Source organism: Rhea americana, unplaced genomic scaffold, assembly GCF_003343005.1.
Source record: "Rhea americana isolate MKP2758 unplaced genomic scaffold, rheAme1 scaffold_338, whole genome shotgun sequence".
Taxonomy (NCBI): Eukaryota; Metazoa; Chordata; class Aves; order Rheiformes; family Rheidae; genus Rhea; species Rhea americana.
Genome location: NW_028186466.1, coordinates 300,809 through 317,695, shown reverse-complemented (window position 1 = coordinate 317,695; position 16,887 = coordinate 300,809). Strand labels below are relative to the sequence as shown.

The following is a 16,887-nucleotide window of genomic DNA, read 5'->3' as shown; positions in this document are numbered from 1 at the left end:
CCTTAAATAAAAATGAGTTCACACCCATTTTTTACCAACATTTTTAGTGAAAGCATTTGTCTGTTTCTTAGGGGCAATATTTGTTTTGCTCTCTAGGGAGGAAAGACGCTCCCTAAGAGTTTTAAGAAATACCTAGATAGAAAGAAGGATGCTATGCATTTTTAAAATTGATTTATGATATGTTAATCAAAATATTAACTATAAAATAAATATTTTGGAATGGTCCTCTAGAGGCTTCTATATCTAACCTCTGCTCAAAGCATGACTAGCTTGAAAGCTAAATAGGGTTGCTCAGGACCTTATTGTTATAATCCGAATCTCTGACATTGGGTCTCAGAACAGATTGCACTAGGTTTCGTGATACCCCACAGACTAATAAAGGTGAAGTCAAAACAGAGTGACTGATAAATCCAACTAAAACATTTTACTGACTACACAAGAGGAATGACTAAGCAGTCGGGAGTGAAATCCTAACTATTTTATACCATATCTCTACAGTTCCTTATCAGTGAGTAGGAAAAAGTTGAAGAAAAAAAAAAGGGAAAAGGAAGGGAAGAAATAGAGATGATAAGAAAGAGAGAGATCATCACCCTAGGTTCCAGCGATGTCTTATCCCATGTCATCGCTGACTTGAGGTTCCTGGATAACGGGTCAGCAGCTACCTGCCTTATCTTGCGCCTTTTATAATTTCTCGTTTTCTGAGATCCTCCCATCAGGCGGAGTTTCGCCAGAACATTTGAGCAGGCATAGTGTATCCTTCAGAAAGTTCTCAAATGGTCTGGGGATGTAGGGAGTCCTGGTGGTCAGCTTGTCCTCTCTGTCACCATGACCGCAGTATGACCTTTCTGTGCATGTGCACCCTTAATCTTTAGTCAGAGTGGGGGAGTTAATGCAGGAAACAGCACTATCTTGTCTACACAAGGCTTGCCATCTTCCCATCAATTCCCAGCTCTGAAAACAGCTTTTTAAAGTCATATCTCATATATCACRTCCATGACACTTATTGAATCAAGTTTTCAAAATCTCGAGAAATGGAGATCCCACAGCCCCTCTGGGCAGCTGCTCCACTGCTGCAGCACTCTCAAGGGAAAGAACTTTTTCCAGCCCAATTTTTCATTGCTGCAGCGTGCAACCAGTCTCTTGTCTTCTAGCTCTGTACATCTAATAAGTTATAGCAAGTAAAGAAAACATACAGCAAGTAAAAGGAGTGCAATAGAATTTATAAAGAATTATATAACTGTATGAATGTAATATATTACTTAGGAGCTCTGAATGATAGACTAAGTGACTATGCTAATGTTGCTAATATCAGAAGAGATGGTTACCCCTTGAGATTTGTCTTAATTCCTGGAAAACTGGCAAATTATCTTCTTCTTAATGGACATCTTGAAGCACCTGTGGATGGGAACCTATGCATGAACTGAAGTTCAGGGGACTATCATCATAGAAGTGAGCTCCCCTTTTGTTATCTTGATATTAATTTAAAATTACCTGGTTTTATGTATTTCTAAGTATTATCAAACAGACCAAGCTTTTTGTTGTTGTTCTGTTTTTTTAAAAAATTTTTTTTTTTTTTTTATTTGTGGTGGAGCTTACTTTAATACTGGTACTTCTGGAAGTTCTAACTCTACAACTGCTTCCAACATGTTGCATTTTTCATGACTTCATTCTATTTCCTATGGTAATGTCTTCATCAAATTTCTTTATTTTTACATTATGTATAACATGCTTTCTTTCAAAACTCCAAATGTCTGTATACACTTATCTTACTGTAAAGCTTAAAGATGGGAAGACATAAATATTGTAAAGATTAAGATTATGTATACCATAACTCTTTTTGCAGTAGTAAGTAGTAATATTAGCCAAAATATTATTTATAGTATAGAGCATGTAAATCAAAAGTTGGGAGCTTCTGGTACTCAAACTGTCTGTCTAATAATGTTTCTTCCTTCCTATTTTTAACTATATTTTATTTTGTATGGAAAATTGTTTCAACCTCGAATGAGGTATAATGAATTCTGGCACTTCATTGCAATGCGTCCATTTTGAACTCACTCTTAACAGAAGAGTCATCTTTTCCCCTCTGTTGTTTCTTTTCAGTGCTGTTCTCTTAAACCAGAGCAGCCCACAGCTTTCTCTGCCTGTCTGCTTTGAAAGTAATGGCAGAGCTATGATCTGCTGCTCGATTGGCTAGAGTCTGGATATTGTGTTCAGTTTCAGTGTTTTGGAGTCTGTGTAGTGCATTGTTCAAGTAGTCAGACTCCAAAAGTGTTCTTAAGTTTTCCTTTTTGCTTCCCTCATTAATCTTCACCCCCCAGAAAAGGTACACATCTTGCCCTACTTAGGGTAGTGTAGTGTTATAGTAGTGTTAAAATAAGAAAAGAGGAGTTCTGCAGTGTGGCCCTTGGACTGTGCAGTTTTGTAGGCAGTTAGAACTGTGTTTTATCTGTGTGCACAACTATCTGGCTAAGGAGTTTAGTACTTATATGATGTTTAAACTTCAGATTAATTTATATTTCTTAATGGGCTTGAGTGATAGGTCCCAGTTTGATATGTATTTTCAGAGTTCACATCAATGTATTTTGATGGGAACTGAAAGCCTGTTCTATTAAAATGAGAAGGAAAAGCCAAAGGTGGGATACCACATTCAGAAACAAAAGAGAAAGTCCTGCATGTTCTTTCCAAGAATATTTGGGGGCATCTAAAGATGTGCATATTTGTGAACTGAGGGGAAGAAGAGAAAGACAGAAAATAGCTGATTCAGTTGGGTGCCTGCTACTGTGACAGTATGTAGTCTGGACTATCAGACAGCATTAATGAGAGAAGTTGCAGCTTTCTTGTAAAACTGCACTTGACCCCTTACTTCCAATGGGAGGTTCTGACCAGGGGATGCTGGGAAAGCAGAGGTCCKTTCCTAACTTCATGAGCCCTGCCCAGGGGTTAAGACCATGCCTCAGTGCATATCTTTAAATGCAGAAGAATTTTGAGCAGATAGGTGATGGAAGCTAGCAGATTGTTCCATGGGAGAAGGAGCATCAACAGGGCATAGTGACCCATAGTCATGGTCACGCAGCTAGGCCTATGCCAAGGTAGTTCTACACTTGGGCTTTGAGTTGAAATTAGTGATGAGCTCAGTATGTGTACTGTGCCTATGTAGAGTACATAAAAACCTCTTATAGTGCCCCCCCCCCACAGCGTTCCTCACCATGGACCGATGCTCATCAGTGCTTTGGATTCTCCTGTGCCTTTATTGTCTTGATTGGAAAACTGCTGGGGAAACCCCTGCTTAGATCCAGATGTAGTAAATGCTCAGTATCAACCACAGTGTGCCTTATGTTTGTGTATCTGTCCCTGCTGGGGGTCCAGATGGTGCCCCCACCTCACTCTTACACCCAACAAGAGGATTTTTTGTAGGAGGCACTTTACTCTCTCTATAAAAAGTCACACTAAATTGGACCGTAGCTCTGTTTGATCTAGTACCCCATCTCCAACAGTGAACAAAAACAAACTGAAAAGGGACTAGATTAAGCACTGGGTACCTCGTGTCACTTATCCCCAGAAAACACCCTAATAAAGAGGATTTATGGCATGGGAACTCTGTGAGCTTCCACAATTAGCACAGACAGCAGAAAAATGAACATTTTTAATGCATTTTTTGAACAAATGACTACTGCTGTTGTGTATTAGCATCTTGATAGAATATTTGCAGTTGAAATGCTCAAAAATAATGAACTGAAAATTATTGCATGCATTTAATTTTATTTTAGTATGAATTTGAATTTGCTTTGTTTGSAAAGCATTTATTTGACCCATTCATGTCTTGTTATGTCACAGTCTTAGAAGTTCTGAGTTTAAATTTAATGAAAAAAAGAAAGTTTCATGACTCTTATTATTTCAGAACTACAACAGGCAAGGCTTAAGAACTGCTGTTTCAAGATATGCAATAATGCTGTGACTAATAAAGAATTTATTGTACTTCTGTTTTATGGGAAATTATACATCTGTGTATTAGCCACTAGATGGTGTATATCTGATTATAGTAATGCTTATGGCACCTTCTAAAGCAAATACATGAAATGAGCTCAGAAGGTATAGCGAGATTTACTTATATGACTTTGAAGACCAAACAAGCTTTCAAGAAATATTATGAAAAATTCACAGTAGTAATTGAAAAAGTTAGTTATGAAAAGAAGTCTATGCCTGAGCTTCTGTGTGACTCTGATAATGTGGCTATTGCAGAAAATGGTACATATTATCTTTTAGGACTACAAGAGGTTAGGAAAGTGATACAATATCAGTGACCTCACACTTGTTCACAGTAAAAGCTTCAACCAATCTGTCATTTGCAAGATAGAAGAAAAGCTAGAAAGAAAGTAAGAAAATGTGTTAAAAACAGCAAGAAAAAGATTAGATAATGTCCATGCCAGCCTTTAGGAAATGCTGATTCAGTGCAACATATTAAATATATTACTGATTATCTGTAGAGTTGATTATGAAAGAAAATGTGATGTGTATAAATTAATTACTTTTTTTATTCCATACACAGAGATTCACTTGGTAGGCTGAAAATATTTCTATAGCAAAACTCTGCTATCTTCCCCATATGCAGTCTTTACTGACACAGACTAGCATATATRTTGCTAGGCTGCCCCTTGTGCAATGCTGAAGTATCAAGAGATATGCTGAGTGCTCACAGGTTGTCTTCTGTGTGAGTTCTCAGAGGTGAATAGGACGAACATTGCATTACTACTCCTGCTAAAGATACTTTCCTTTTTATTAAGGGATGCTGCAGTTATTGCCTAGTCTCAGCGACACATGGGGTTTGTGTAAGGAAAGAACCTGACAGGCAAACCTAGATATCAACAGAATAATGTAATCTGGCTCTTAATCCTTTCAAACAATGCAGAAAGTTAAGGACTGCTACTACTGTACCAGAAATGTAGTATGTGACTATCATCATTATTTTGTATCGCTGCAAATCACATCCTCATCATGTCTAGTTCTCTAGTAAAAGGTTTCCTTAACTATGATGAGCTAAACACTTAAGTAATGCACAAATCCTGGAGTACTCTGAGGAAGCAATGAAGCTTTATATTCTCTTAAGTCAGAGTGGGGGGTCACGGTATTTCTGACTAAGTAGCTAACTAGCACATTGCTTGTTTATAGAATCAGTAGATATCAAGCCTTTCTATTTCAGTCRCATTTTATGATTTTATGTCTGTTTTACTTTGTTACTAGTTTTCTTTGTATTACAGTCTGTAACCAATTAACCAATGGCACTTTTTTTTTTTTAGGTTATAAGCCATCATCACAAACTAACAAACTATAACTAAGCCCCCTCTATTTCTTTAGAGGTTAAGTTTTTTTTTTTGTGTTTTAAATTATACTGTAAACCTTTGTTTTGTTAATTTGTTAAATAAGATTTTAAACGAGAACCTTAAGTAAAAGGGCTTCATTATATGACTTTTATGACATTCTACTCAGTTCTACTTTCAGGCTCTGAACTTTTTTCCATATCTTACCAATTTGGTGCTTCTGAAAGTGAATGAGGGAGATTTGCTGATGTGGGCACAGAGATAAATGTTAGAGGTGACTTTCAGCATTTGGGGTTTGGTTTAGGGCTCTTTCACTAGTTTATCTACTGTTTTCACAAATATCCTGATATTCGCTTTGTACTGAACAGCCTTGTTTCTGGTTTAGGGACCACCATGTACTCTTCTCATGGATAGAAGCTCTTTTCTCTGTTTTTTGTTTGCTAAATCAGTTGGCCTTTCAAATGGATTTTTGCTTTCCTGCCTTAGACTCAACTGCATTGTAATTTAGGTGAGGTTCTATAGTTGTTGGTTTTTTTCTTTTCTCTAAAATTTTAATTAAAAAGGTTTCTTAGTCTCTTGGATATTGTTCCAAAGAGGGTTGTTTCTTTTCTTGGCTTCCATCTTTCTCTGTTTGGTGCAATCCCTATTTATCTGAATTTAGATGGATGTATTTCTGCCTGGGTCTGTCTGGACAGAAATATGTATATATAAATACCGTCAGGCACATTTTGGGATGTACAGCAGCCTCAGTACAGCTGCTGAGCAGTAATTCCACACAGGTGTCTCAGGTGGTTGTAATAAATATTTGAATCCTGCCCTGAGAAAATTTCCAAGTGGAAAAAAGATGGCAAATTCTGAAGAATCTGGATATAGGTGATACAGAACAGAGATGCTTTCTACACATGCGGGGATGGGGTTAGGAAAGTCAAAACCCATCTGGAGCTGAATCTAGGAAGGGGCATGTAGGGCAATGAGGAAGGCTGCTACAACTAGAGCAGAAGGAAAGCTAGTGAAAGTGTGGGCCCTCTACTAAATGAGGTAGGTGCCCTGGTGACAAATGATCTAGAAAAGGCAAAAGTTCTGAATGCCTTTTCTGCCTTAGTCTTTACAGGTAAGACTGGCCTTTTGGAATCAAAGGTCCCTGAAACTAGAGGGAAGTCTGGAGCAAGGAAGACTTATCCTTGGAGGAAGAGAATCAGGTTAGAGAACACTTAAACAAACTGCATATATACAGGTCTGTGGGCCCTGATGGCATGCACCAATGAGTGCTGAGGGAGCTGGCTGATGTTACTGYGAGGCCGCTCTTGATTATATTTGAGAGCTCATGACAATCGGAGGAGGTTCCTGAAGACTGGAACAAAGCAAATGTCACTTCGGTCTTCAGGAAGGGTAAGAAGAACTTGAGGAATTACAGAATGGTTAGCCAAACCTTGGTTTCTGAGAACGTGACAGAGTAGCTAATCCCAGAAACCATTTCCGGACACTTGAAGGACAGGAAGGTGACTGGGAGTAGTCAGCATAGATTTACAAAGGGGAAAYTGTGCTTAACCAATCTGATAACTTTCTATGATGAGGTGACTGGCTTAGTGGGTGAGGGGAAAGCAGTGGATGATGTTTATCTTGGCTTTAGTAAGGTTTTTGACACTGTTTCCCATAACATCCTCATAGACAAGCTGATGAAGTATTGGCTAGATAAATGCACAGTGAGGTGAACTGAAAACTGTCTGAACTGCTGGGCTCAAGGGATTATGATCTGTGACACAAAGTCCAGCTGAAGGTAAGTCATTACTGGTGTCCTGCAACCCGCTCTTCAATTACTTGGAGCAAGTTTGCTGCCAAAACTGGTAGGAATGGCTGATACACCAAAGGGCTCTACTGCTACTCAATAAACTTCAATAAGCTGGAGAAATCAGCAGAGAAGAATCTTGTGAAATTCAGCAAAGGGAAGTGGAAAGTCTTGCACCTGGAGAGGAATAGCCCCATGCACCAGTAAATATTAGGAGCTAACCAGCTGCAAAGTGACTTTGCAGAGAAGGACTTGAGAGTCTCGGTGAACAAGTTTTCCATGAGTCAGCAATGTGCCTTTGTGGGCAAGAAGGCCAATGGTCTCCTGGGWTGCATTAGGAAGAGTGTTGCCAGCATGTCAAGGGAGCTGATCCTCCCTTTTTTCTCAGCCCTAGGAAGACCACATCTGGAGTGTTATGTCCAATTCTGGGCTTCCCAGTACAGGAGAGACATGGATTTACTGGAGTAAGTCCAGTGAATAGCCATGAAGATGTTTAGGGGGCTGGAGTTTCTCTCATATAAGGAGATGCTAAGAAAGCTGGGACTGCTTCGGCTGGGAAAGAGAGAAGGCGCAGGGGAGATCTTGTCAATGTTTAAATATTTGGTGGGAGAATGCAAAGAAGATGGAAACCAGAGTTTTCTCAGTGATGCCCAGTGACAGGAAGAGAGGCAGCAGACATGAATAGAAACACAGGCAGTTCCTTTTGAATATACAAAAATTATTTTTTTTTACTGTGAGGTTGGATGAGCACAGAAACAGGTTGTCCAGAAAGGTTGTGCAATCTCCATTCTCAGAGCTATGCAAAAGCTGACTGGGCATCTGCTCTAGCTGACCCTACTTTGAGCAGGGGATTTGAACTAGATCATCTCCAGAGGTTCTTTTAACCTCAACACGATGTGACTCTATGAGTGAAATGGTGAAGAACCTGTTCCTGGCTCTGTTTTAAAGACTGGGAATATGAATGTTACCAAATTTTCTCTATACTTCAGCAGTGTTTGTCAAACAATGCTACAGTGAGATGAAAACATCAATGCTGAGAACTATTAACTTAGTAATAATATAAAGGTCTTACGTTCTGAGCTTACAGCATACAAGAAATTAGTTCTATGTTTTTAAGTGTAGTCATTGTACTACCTCCAGTTTAATTATAGATTTTTTTTCTGATAATAAAATTCCAGCCTACATTATTAAAGTACCCTGAAGGTATTCCTTATGTTCCCGATCCTGTACTACACATTGCCATTTGCTTCACCAATCTGTCACAGCTGTTCGTAGGCCTAGACTATTATCTGGTATGCCAAAGTGGTGGATGTGGTCTTTGGGACTTTTGTATTTATTTTTTAACTGGGTACTGGTTTTCTCTGCACTTGATCAACACAACTCAGAAGGTAAACTGTGACTCAGAGACGGAATGAGTAGGTGGGGTAGAGAAGGGAAGAAAGCTTTTAGACTAGCTCTTTTAAACTTTTAAACAGAAATGTTTTAACATGAATTTATACTCTGTGAGAAATGTTTGTCCTTTCTCCCAGGGGTAGACAAACTGGAATTTTATCAACAATCTGTGAGAATAGGGTTATTTTGAAGGTGTAAGTGGTATATATGACTTGTTTTACCATCTGCTTACCAAATAAATAGTTGTAAAGCAGTGTAGTTTTGCATAAAAAATATTGACTTATGGAGGGCAAAGAATGTACTGTGGCAAATATGGAACAACAGCTGGCCTAGAATGGGATATGGGATTTAAACAACTGAAGAATTTTGAAGAATTTTGAACAGTCTTCTCAGTTTAGATGACWCATTGTCCACAGTATCTTTTCTTTGACTTTTAATCTTTGTTCCTGAAACACTCTAGAGTTTTTTCCAGCGTGTGTCATGTGCTTTATTCACATTCCAGGTAGCCTACACTTGTTTCTGTAGAGTTAAAAAGTAAAGTTTTTTTCTACTCTATCTTTCCTCCTTAGTCTACTTATAATTTGTACAGCTTAGTGTGGAAGCACTGTGACCAATGTGCATGCACAGAGTTTAATTAACAGTTACTCTTTTTGATGTTAGTTTGGCAGCCAGACAGACAGAAGAGCATTGCAGATGCCTGGTTCAAATATTATACGGGTGAAGTAAAGGGAATTCAGTAAACATTTTGACTGCAGCCTTCTCACACTTCTTATTCTAACTCTGCCATGAGAAGGAGCACACTTTCTGCAGTTTTTCCTCCTCTTTCTTTCTTTTTCTTTCTATACTGTTTCTGGTTGCTTGCTTGATCTTGGAAAGCTCTGAAAATCTGCATGTCCTGTTCAGCTTCTGAAGAAGATATGGATAATCTGTGTGTCTCAAGATCATGTGTTTATGGCTTAGTCCTTCTTTAGAGACTCTCACACAAGAGCAATCAGTGCTTGATAGGTGGCCTTTTAACAAGCATTCAAAAAGTTGTTCAAAGTGATAGACACAGTCTCACTRTGGATCATAACAACTCGCAGAACACTATATGACTGCTGCTTCTGATGAGAGCAGCACATATTCATTATCAAAGTCATTTGCCTCTTGCTTTGGATGAGAACTGCTGTTCTCAATGCATAGGTGTTTATAAGCGGGACACTTCTGTACTTTAGAATATGGCTAATGCAGAAATAAAGCTCATGCAATGTAGACCACGTACTCTTTTTTTTCTGGCACTCCTCAGTAGGCAATTCATCAATGTACTTTGGAAAGGATTAATACTTAGCTTTATCTAGATATATGTGAATTATATGTGAGTTAGCTAGATGGATGGGGCAGAACTGAGGTCTTGACTCCTCTTTCTCCACAGCAACATAAAACTTGAGTAATTCCTTGACTGTAATAATATGACTAATTTTACTGCAGYGTAAATGAGAGAAGATGCCAAATTCTTGGTATTTATACACAAAAATTCACAAACCTTCCTTTTCTCAACACATCTTATTCTCTCTTTGAAGAAAGTATTTCTTCTCTTCATTCACTATCATCATTCTAATTTTTCAGGTTAGTGCATGAATATAGAGAAGCTAGTATTTTGATTTGAGAAAACTTAGCATTCTACTTTCAAAAACAAATAGCCTTGAAATGTGCTAATGTGAAGCTATTGATCGACTAGGAATTTATTGCTTTCAGACCTTGCAAAACTATTCCTGTCCGCCTCTCTCATGAGATTCTTAGGAGGGTAGGAAGAAACCAACCTAATGGTGCTCTTAAGTCTGAGTTAAAAATCACTAGGTCCATATGTGGCTGTGGTAGATGTACAGTAGACTGGATCTTAGTTTGGGTCTCTTTTAGTACATTACAGGTGTTTTCACAGGATTGRCAGCTGTTCAGAGAACTAGGAGATCAGGTCTCTGCACAGGTCAGGAAAGGAAAGAGCGTGTCATTGTCCGATACTTTGCTAGCTTCATAAACTCAGATTTAAATTTATACCCAGGCTTTCAAGCACTGTCATTGTTTTTCTTTAGATTATTTCAGTTTCTGGCATAGTGGACTGGGCTTGAGCACAACAGTCTTAATTAWTTTTCTTTTTCAAAACAGTTAACATTATGCAGTTCTCTTCTTGGCAAATGCTTTTCCCCCCACTGCCAGAACATTGCTAAGCTCTTCTCACTTTCTCTTGGCATGGCTGCAAATAGCAACCATTTGCTTTATAGGTTACAGATCACGTTTATTGCTGGATGGTTTAATAATTCTATAGAAAGCCTTATGAGCCGTATATTCCTCCTTGTTGCTTGGATTTGAATACTTCCTGTGTTACTTCATGGCCCTTTATCAAAACAATAGACATTTTGGCATAGCTCAAATTAGGGAGTATTTTTCGTGCCTGCTTTGGTCTCCTGGGAGCACTGTATTAGCTATGCATGTTGCCCATCTCTACAAATAAGGTAGGAGTGAGAAGAAGACAGCTCATCAGAATACTCTCCTTTCCTCGTTCTTGTTGCATGCTGTTAGGATGTGTTCAGTGATGTTTACTTTGCTGGCAAACACAAGGAATGTCCCTTCTCAATCAGGAGGAAACGTGAGAGTGAACTGAATCTGCCTGTGGCCTAGGATGATTCTAAGATATTGTTACTGTATGCTGACTAATATAGGAGGCTTGAAGCAAAACTATAGACCATCAGATTATTTCTATTTTTTAATCAAATACTCCCTCCCTCATCTCATACCCAGGACCATATTCAAAGATCAATAAATGTGAAAATAAAGCAAAATTACCTCTGGAATGCATGTGCCAAGTTGTAGAATAGTCCCAGAGTGTCAGAATTATATTTGCAAAAGAAGTATTTTAATTTTTCTTCTTATAAACTATACTGTATCAAATTTCCTTATATTCTGTACAAATGCAGTAATCCGTTGTCCCTAGGAACTTACAAACTATGCTATGGTGTGAATGTCTGTAGAGTTACTGAACTGATATATGCTGTTCAAAGACTAGTTACAGCAATTAGTATTCCCATTCTGATTTACGCAAGTTGTTACTGAAATAAGAGTGAATAGCCTTCCTAACTAAATTAATGTCATCTGATTTACTGTGCCAGGGATCCACTTGTCTTGTTTGATATTTCGCACAGTGGTCTGTTGCCCTTGACCACTTTGAAAATGGCTGATGTAGGAGATGCACTTCTTTCATAGAAGAATCCTGAGTTTCCCTTCACTTTCATGTTGGTTCTCCTAGCTACAACCCTGGAATGACAGCAGTGTTATTCCAGAAGTGCTCTCCTTCCTTCTGCTTTCTCTCCAGCATCTTCCCTCTTGTTCTTTGGCTTGTGAGATGTTTCTCATTGTGTTGCTTTTTATCCACATTATTTTCATTTTAATGATTTTTCTCTTTTTGTGAGTTATTGAGCTCTCTGAAGCTCTTGGTGTTTTTCAACATTTATAATCACTCCTAACAGCTCTTTCAAGTGGTCAGTGACTGTCATCTACATTTAGTTTACTTCTTGAAGTGTGATCCACAAAGATGTTGAGCTGAGTACTAACACATATTTATCAACGTGTACAATGAATTGTTCTTCAGAATAGAAGCTGTTTTTGCAAACTTACTGTAGAGACACTATTAATTTGTCAAAAATATTTATTCTTTCCGAAAAACTAGTGCGAAGTATACCAGTAAACCTTCCTGCTTCGACAGAATTTCAATATTATTAGTCTGTAAAAATATTACAAAGTGTTGTCGGTATGTTCACACATATSTCATTCACAGACCTCATTTCTATGCCTTTCATTGAATCCAGGAGGACAATAGAGAAACAGAATGATGGTTTATTTAGGTAGATTCTTAAAGCACTGAATCTTTACCAAAATTTTCTGTTAAAAAATAGGGCAAACTCCTTTTCCTTTTGATGGAAGTCTATGACGGATATTTCACTAAAGACCTAAAAATTGCAGTCTTGCCAGAGCAAATCTTGACTATGTATCATAAAGTAATGCTGTAGGGCTGTCTTTAACATCTCAGATGAGAAAATCTCAGCTTGTCCTACTCACTCCCTTCATTTGGTGGTACAGACTTCAAGGTATTCAGGGTTTTCATCCAGGTCTTTGACAATTACTATTTTTTTTGGCAGGGATTGTTAAGAAGCCATAAAAAATGTTTGAAAATGACACCCCTGATATATGTCTTTTTTTTCCTTCCTTTTCAGAAAGTATTTTGGAGAAAAAATAGGACTTTATTTTGCATGGCTGGGCTTATATACAGAATTCCTCATTCCATCTTCAGTAATTGGGATTATTGTATTTCTTTATGGTTGTATAACCATTGAGAGTGACATTCCCAGGTAAGCTTCTCTGTGATCAATATTTTGTTTCTTGAAAATTATAACACTGTGTTGTTTGGACACAACCCTTAATGAGGATAATTGCTTCTAAAATGTCTGGAAAACAGTGGTATAGCATTAATGCGTGTAAGCACTCTGTAAATATTTGAAATGCATATTTATARGACATTAATATACATTTATTAAGATATTTAAGACAGGTAAGACATTTGAATGATGCGTTTATTTAGCTGTTCAATATTGTGGATTCCGAAACAAAAACATTCAATAAATCTACTGCATTTTTGCAAAAGATTTGAGTCAATGAATAAGATTACTTGCATGTTCTTTTTTTGCACCACCCAATTGCTTCTTATGAATGTGCATAATGTGTGTATCTCCATATTCATCCAGAAAGACAAACTTAGTTCACAACTCACTGAAGTTAATGTAAATTCACAGTCAAATATCTCTTGAATGCTTCATTCATCTGAATAAAATCAGACTATTTGCACAAGTAGAATGAACAATATTTAGCAAATTAAGCATATTTGGTGTCCACAGTATTCACCCTCTTGCCRATTATATAAAAAAAGTTAGGTTTTGTGCTGTGTCCTCTCAGGATGTCATACTATTTAACAAAAACTTTCAGTCAGTCTGATATGCTAATACTAATGTCTACCTCTCAGTGAAAAAAAGGACACTTCCTTTGTACTATCTGGGACTGCTTTCAGGTATTACAAGAAACTGGGCTAGCAGAATTGCTAGTCACATTTGTTATGGCAGTTCCTGTATTCTCTCAAATAAATTGACAAATTTTAAAGCAGATCATTCAGTAGTAAGGCATTATTGTTGATAGATAAATGATGAATGGCAACACTTCTGAGTTAGAGTTTGTTTTCTTAGTCTACTCTGAATGAATCATGATTGGCTCTGCTTGTCTGTGGGAAAGCTTGTGCTAACATTTTAGCTGAAGTGAGATTTATGGCAAAAATGTCTCTGTAGCACCCTCTGCTGCCTTTTGAAATAGAAGAGAGCATTACATTAACTATATAATAGCTGGAAACAACTGTATGCCATTCAAACAATGTATTATTAGATATATTGTTACTACAGTTTGAATGGCACTTTTTAATGAGAAGTCATAGAAAAAAATACTGTTTAATGATGGTCAGTATAGAAACAATCATAATCACAATATACCACCTATCAATAAAGCAACACTGCAAGTCAATTCTTAGGGGACAATCCTGGCAAGCAACACTTGAGCTCTGCACAGGTCGGTTGATCTGGGTGAGACTGAGCAGCTATGCCATAATATGTCATAATGCAGATATGTCATAATATGCCATTATGACAATACTGAAGGTATACTCAGCAGTATCAAATAGGGTTTGTCTTGTTCCGGAAATAATGATAACAATTTTTAAAAAAATTTACAGGCTAAGTAAAAGCACAGAAAATAAAAATAGGAATTAAAATAAAAACTTTAAAGAAATTTCTTAAAAATCTGTAAGAAAGTCACTTATCTGCTACGCTTTCCGGAGTACAGATGAACAAATGCTGTAAACCGAAAGAGCAGAAATACGACTTAGCATCTGAATGTATGAACGAGAATTGAAAGCTTTTCAGTCTTTGAAAGGTTTACCGCTTTTTTTCCCCCCTTTCTTCTTTCTTTTTTTCTTTTCTTTTTTAATTACAAAGACGAGAAAGACAAGGAGTCAGTAAGTTAGAAGAATACCAATATCGTCAACCAGCAGTAGCAGAAAGACAAAGTCAAAATTCTTGAAATGTGAAGGGGTTTAAACTTCTGAAATCACAGTGCACCAAGCATTTGAATACCTTTAAACCATATCAGTTTGAGTGCCTAAGATAGCTACTTGCACTTGAGGAACTTAGACAAAACCTTATGGCGTAAGGTAGTGCAGACAACAAGTCATATTAAAAGACCTGTTTGGGGAAAATACGTATTGATTATACAAATACTGTAGAAAATGAAACGCAGAGTAGAAGTGAATCTCAAAGCAAATGCTGTGAAATACAATATGCTTCCTAAGAATAACATCCTTGGCTGGTTAAGTCTTGTAACTTTTGTGCGTGCATGTCAGTTTATATCAAAAACCCAACATATTCTGCAAGTGTTTTTGCAGATTTGTTCTGTTTGTGATACAGCATAACCAACATGCCTGGGTGCTGATTTTTGGCTTTGTAAGGTGTTATGCAGAATATATAGAAAGACAAATATTCAGCATGATAACAGCTAGTCCTGATACACAAGATAGCATGGTATTTGACACAGATTTGTGTGCTGTTGTGTTAAAAAATGTGTCTTGTCAAGGGTAAGAAAGACAGATTTTACCCACAGAATTTCCTTTACAGCTACTTCAGAATCCTTTTTCATGCATTTAAACCTGATCTATATCAAATCATGTAACTGAATGTAGACATGGCAAATTCCAGTTTGATTGTGTTTTAATTATTTCCTTTCAGTGTCATTAAACTCTGTTCTTAACGATTCACTCCTCTATAATACAGCATAGGGGTTGGACTGGTTTGCTATGTAGCATTGCTTTTCTGTTAGTAAGATGTCTGTAGGTATTTAAATATTCCTTGGCAACATGGCCCTTGAAGAGAAAAATATATCATGGGATTCAGGTCTCTGCAACCACAAGCCATACATATTACAAAACAGCCTGTAGTAGCTATGAGGTGCTGCTTGATATTACTTCAGCTCACTCACCTTTCCTGAGTCATAGTTCCACAAGAACTCATGCACTTGTCATTTACAGCAAAGAAATGTGTGACCAACATAATGCCTTCATCATGTGCCCTCTGTGTGACAAGTTTTGTGACTACTGGAACCTCAGCTCTGCATGTGCTACAGCTCGGGCGAGCCACTTATTTGACAACCCTGCCACTGTCTTCTTCTCCATCTTTATGGCTCTCTGGGGTGAGTATTGCTTTGCATATTAACTATGTTGCTTGATCTTTGGATTCCTGACAGAGATGAAAGTAATGATGCACATCAGTAGAATGTGGTAGCCTTTCATATAACTAAGTGTTATTAGATCAAATATACTACATACATCCATACTAAGTTGCCAACCCTCAGAGAGCCAGTAAGGGGCTATCTGTGCTGAGACAGGAAAAAGCAATGCTACAAGGCTTTCCTCTGTCAATTGCAAGCTTTCATATAAATAAGGAGGAGCTGGATTGGTCAGGGAAGAAAAATGTGTCCTTTCTCTCTTTACTGACTTATTTAATGTCACTTCTAATCTTCACGYTTTCCTTCATTTTCTATAGACAGGGTAAGTCCTTGTAATACCTTCTACATTTGGGGCAGGAATGTAACCTGGGGCTTCATATGGTGCAAGCAGCTGAGAGGATTTCATTCAGCCCCCTTCAACCCCCACTTTCATGTGGGATAACTTAGTCATGTAATTTTAACAAACTTTGGGGAGATTTCAAGTACAATGGGGCTATTACTGCTTTAATTATAATGTGTTCTAATGTATTCCATGTAGATGGGATTGGTTTTCCCTAATGGTAAAAATGTAATGTTTCACTGAGGATCTCAAAACACTTCATAAACACAAATGAATGTATTGTAGTATTTTCATATTGTTCCTGGTCACTCCTCTGCCCTGAACACTGTGTACTACGCTTGCAAGTCTTATTGCTGGTGTTATGCTCTCTCTCAATGCAGATCTGATTTATTGTGAAAGTTAAAGACGTGAATAACCCATGAAAAGAGCCTCTGAAGACTGCTACTCTAAAAATAATTTAATTTCCCTATTCATTGTTCACAGAAAGAAATTTTCATTTGTAATATGAGAATTTGAGCAGATATATTATCACAGAATAGCCATCCCTCAACATTCTGCTTTATAATTCTATTTAAATTTCACAATTTGTTTTAGAAATGACTGAATGATAGCTTGATGTTGGATTTGGATAGCATAGGGTTTGTTAGGAACTTATGTATAGAAGACATTAAGGAAAGAAGAAGCTTTTATTTGCCAGTTCCTAGAAATCA

At 37.5% G+C, this 16,887-nt stretch overlaps 1 protein-coding gene across 1 annotated transcript in view; it reads left to right on the top strand.

Moving 5' to 3' along the window:
- ANO2 (anoctamin 2) overlaps positions 1-16,887 on the top strand; it is a 181,839-nt gene that overhangs the window by 54,875 nt on the left and 110,077 nt on the right. The window contains 2 exon segments of the mRNA XM_085311278.1: positions 12,738-12,872; positions 15,641-15,801. Of these exon segments, the coding sequence (XP_085167404.1) occupies positions 12,738-12,872; positions 15,641-15,801 (296 nt within the window).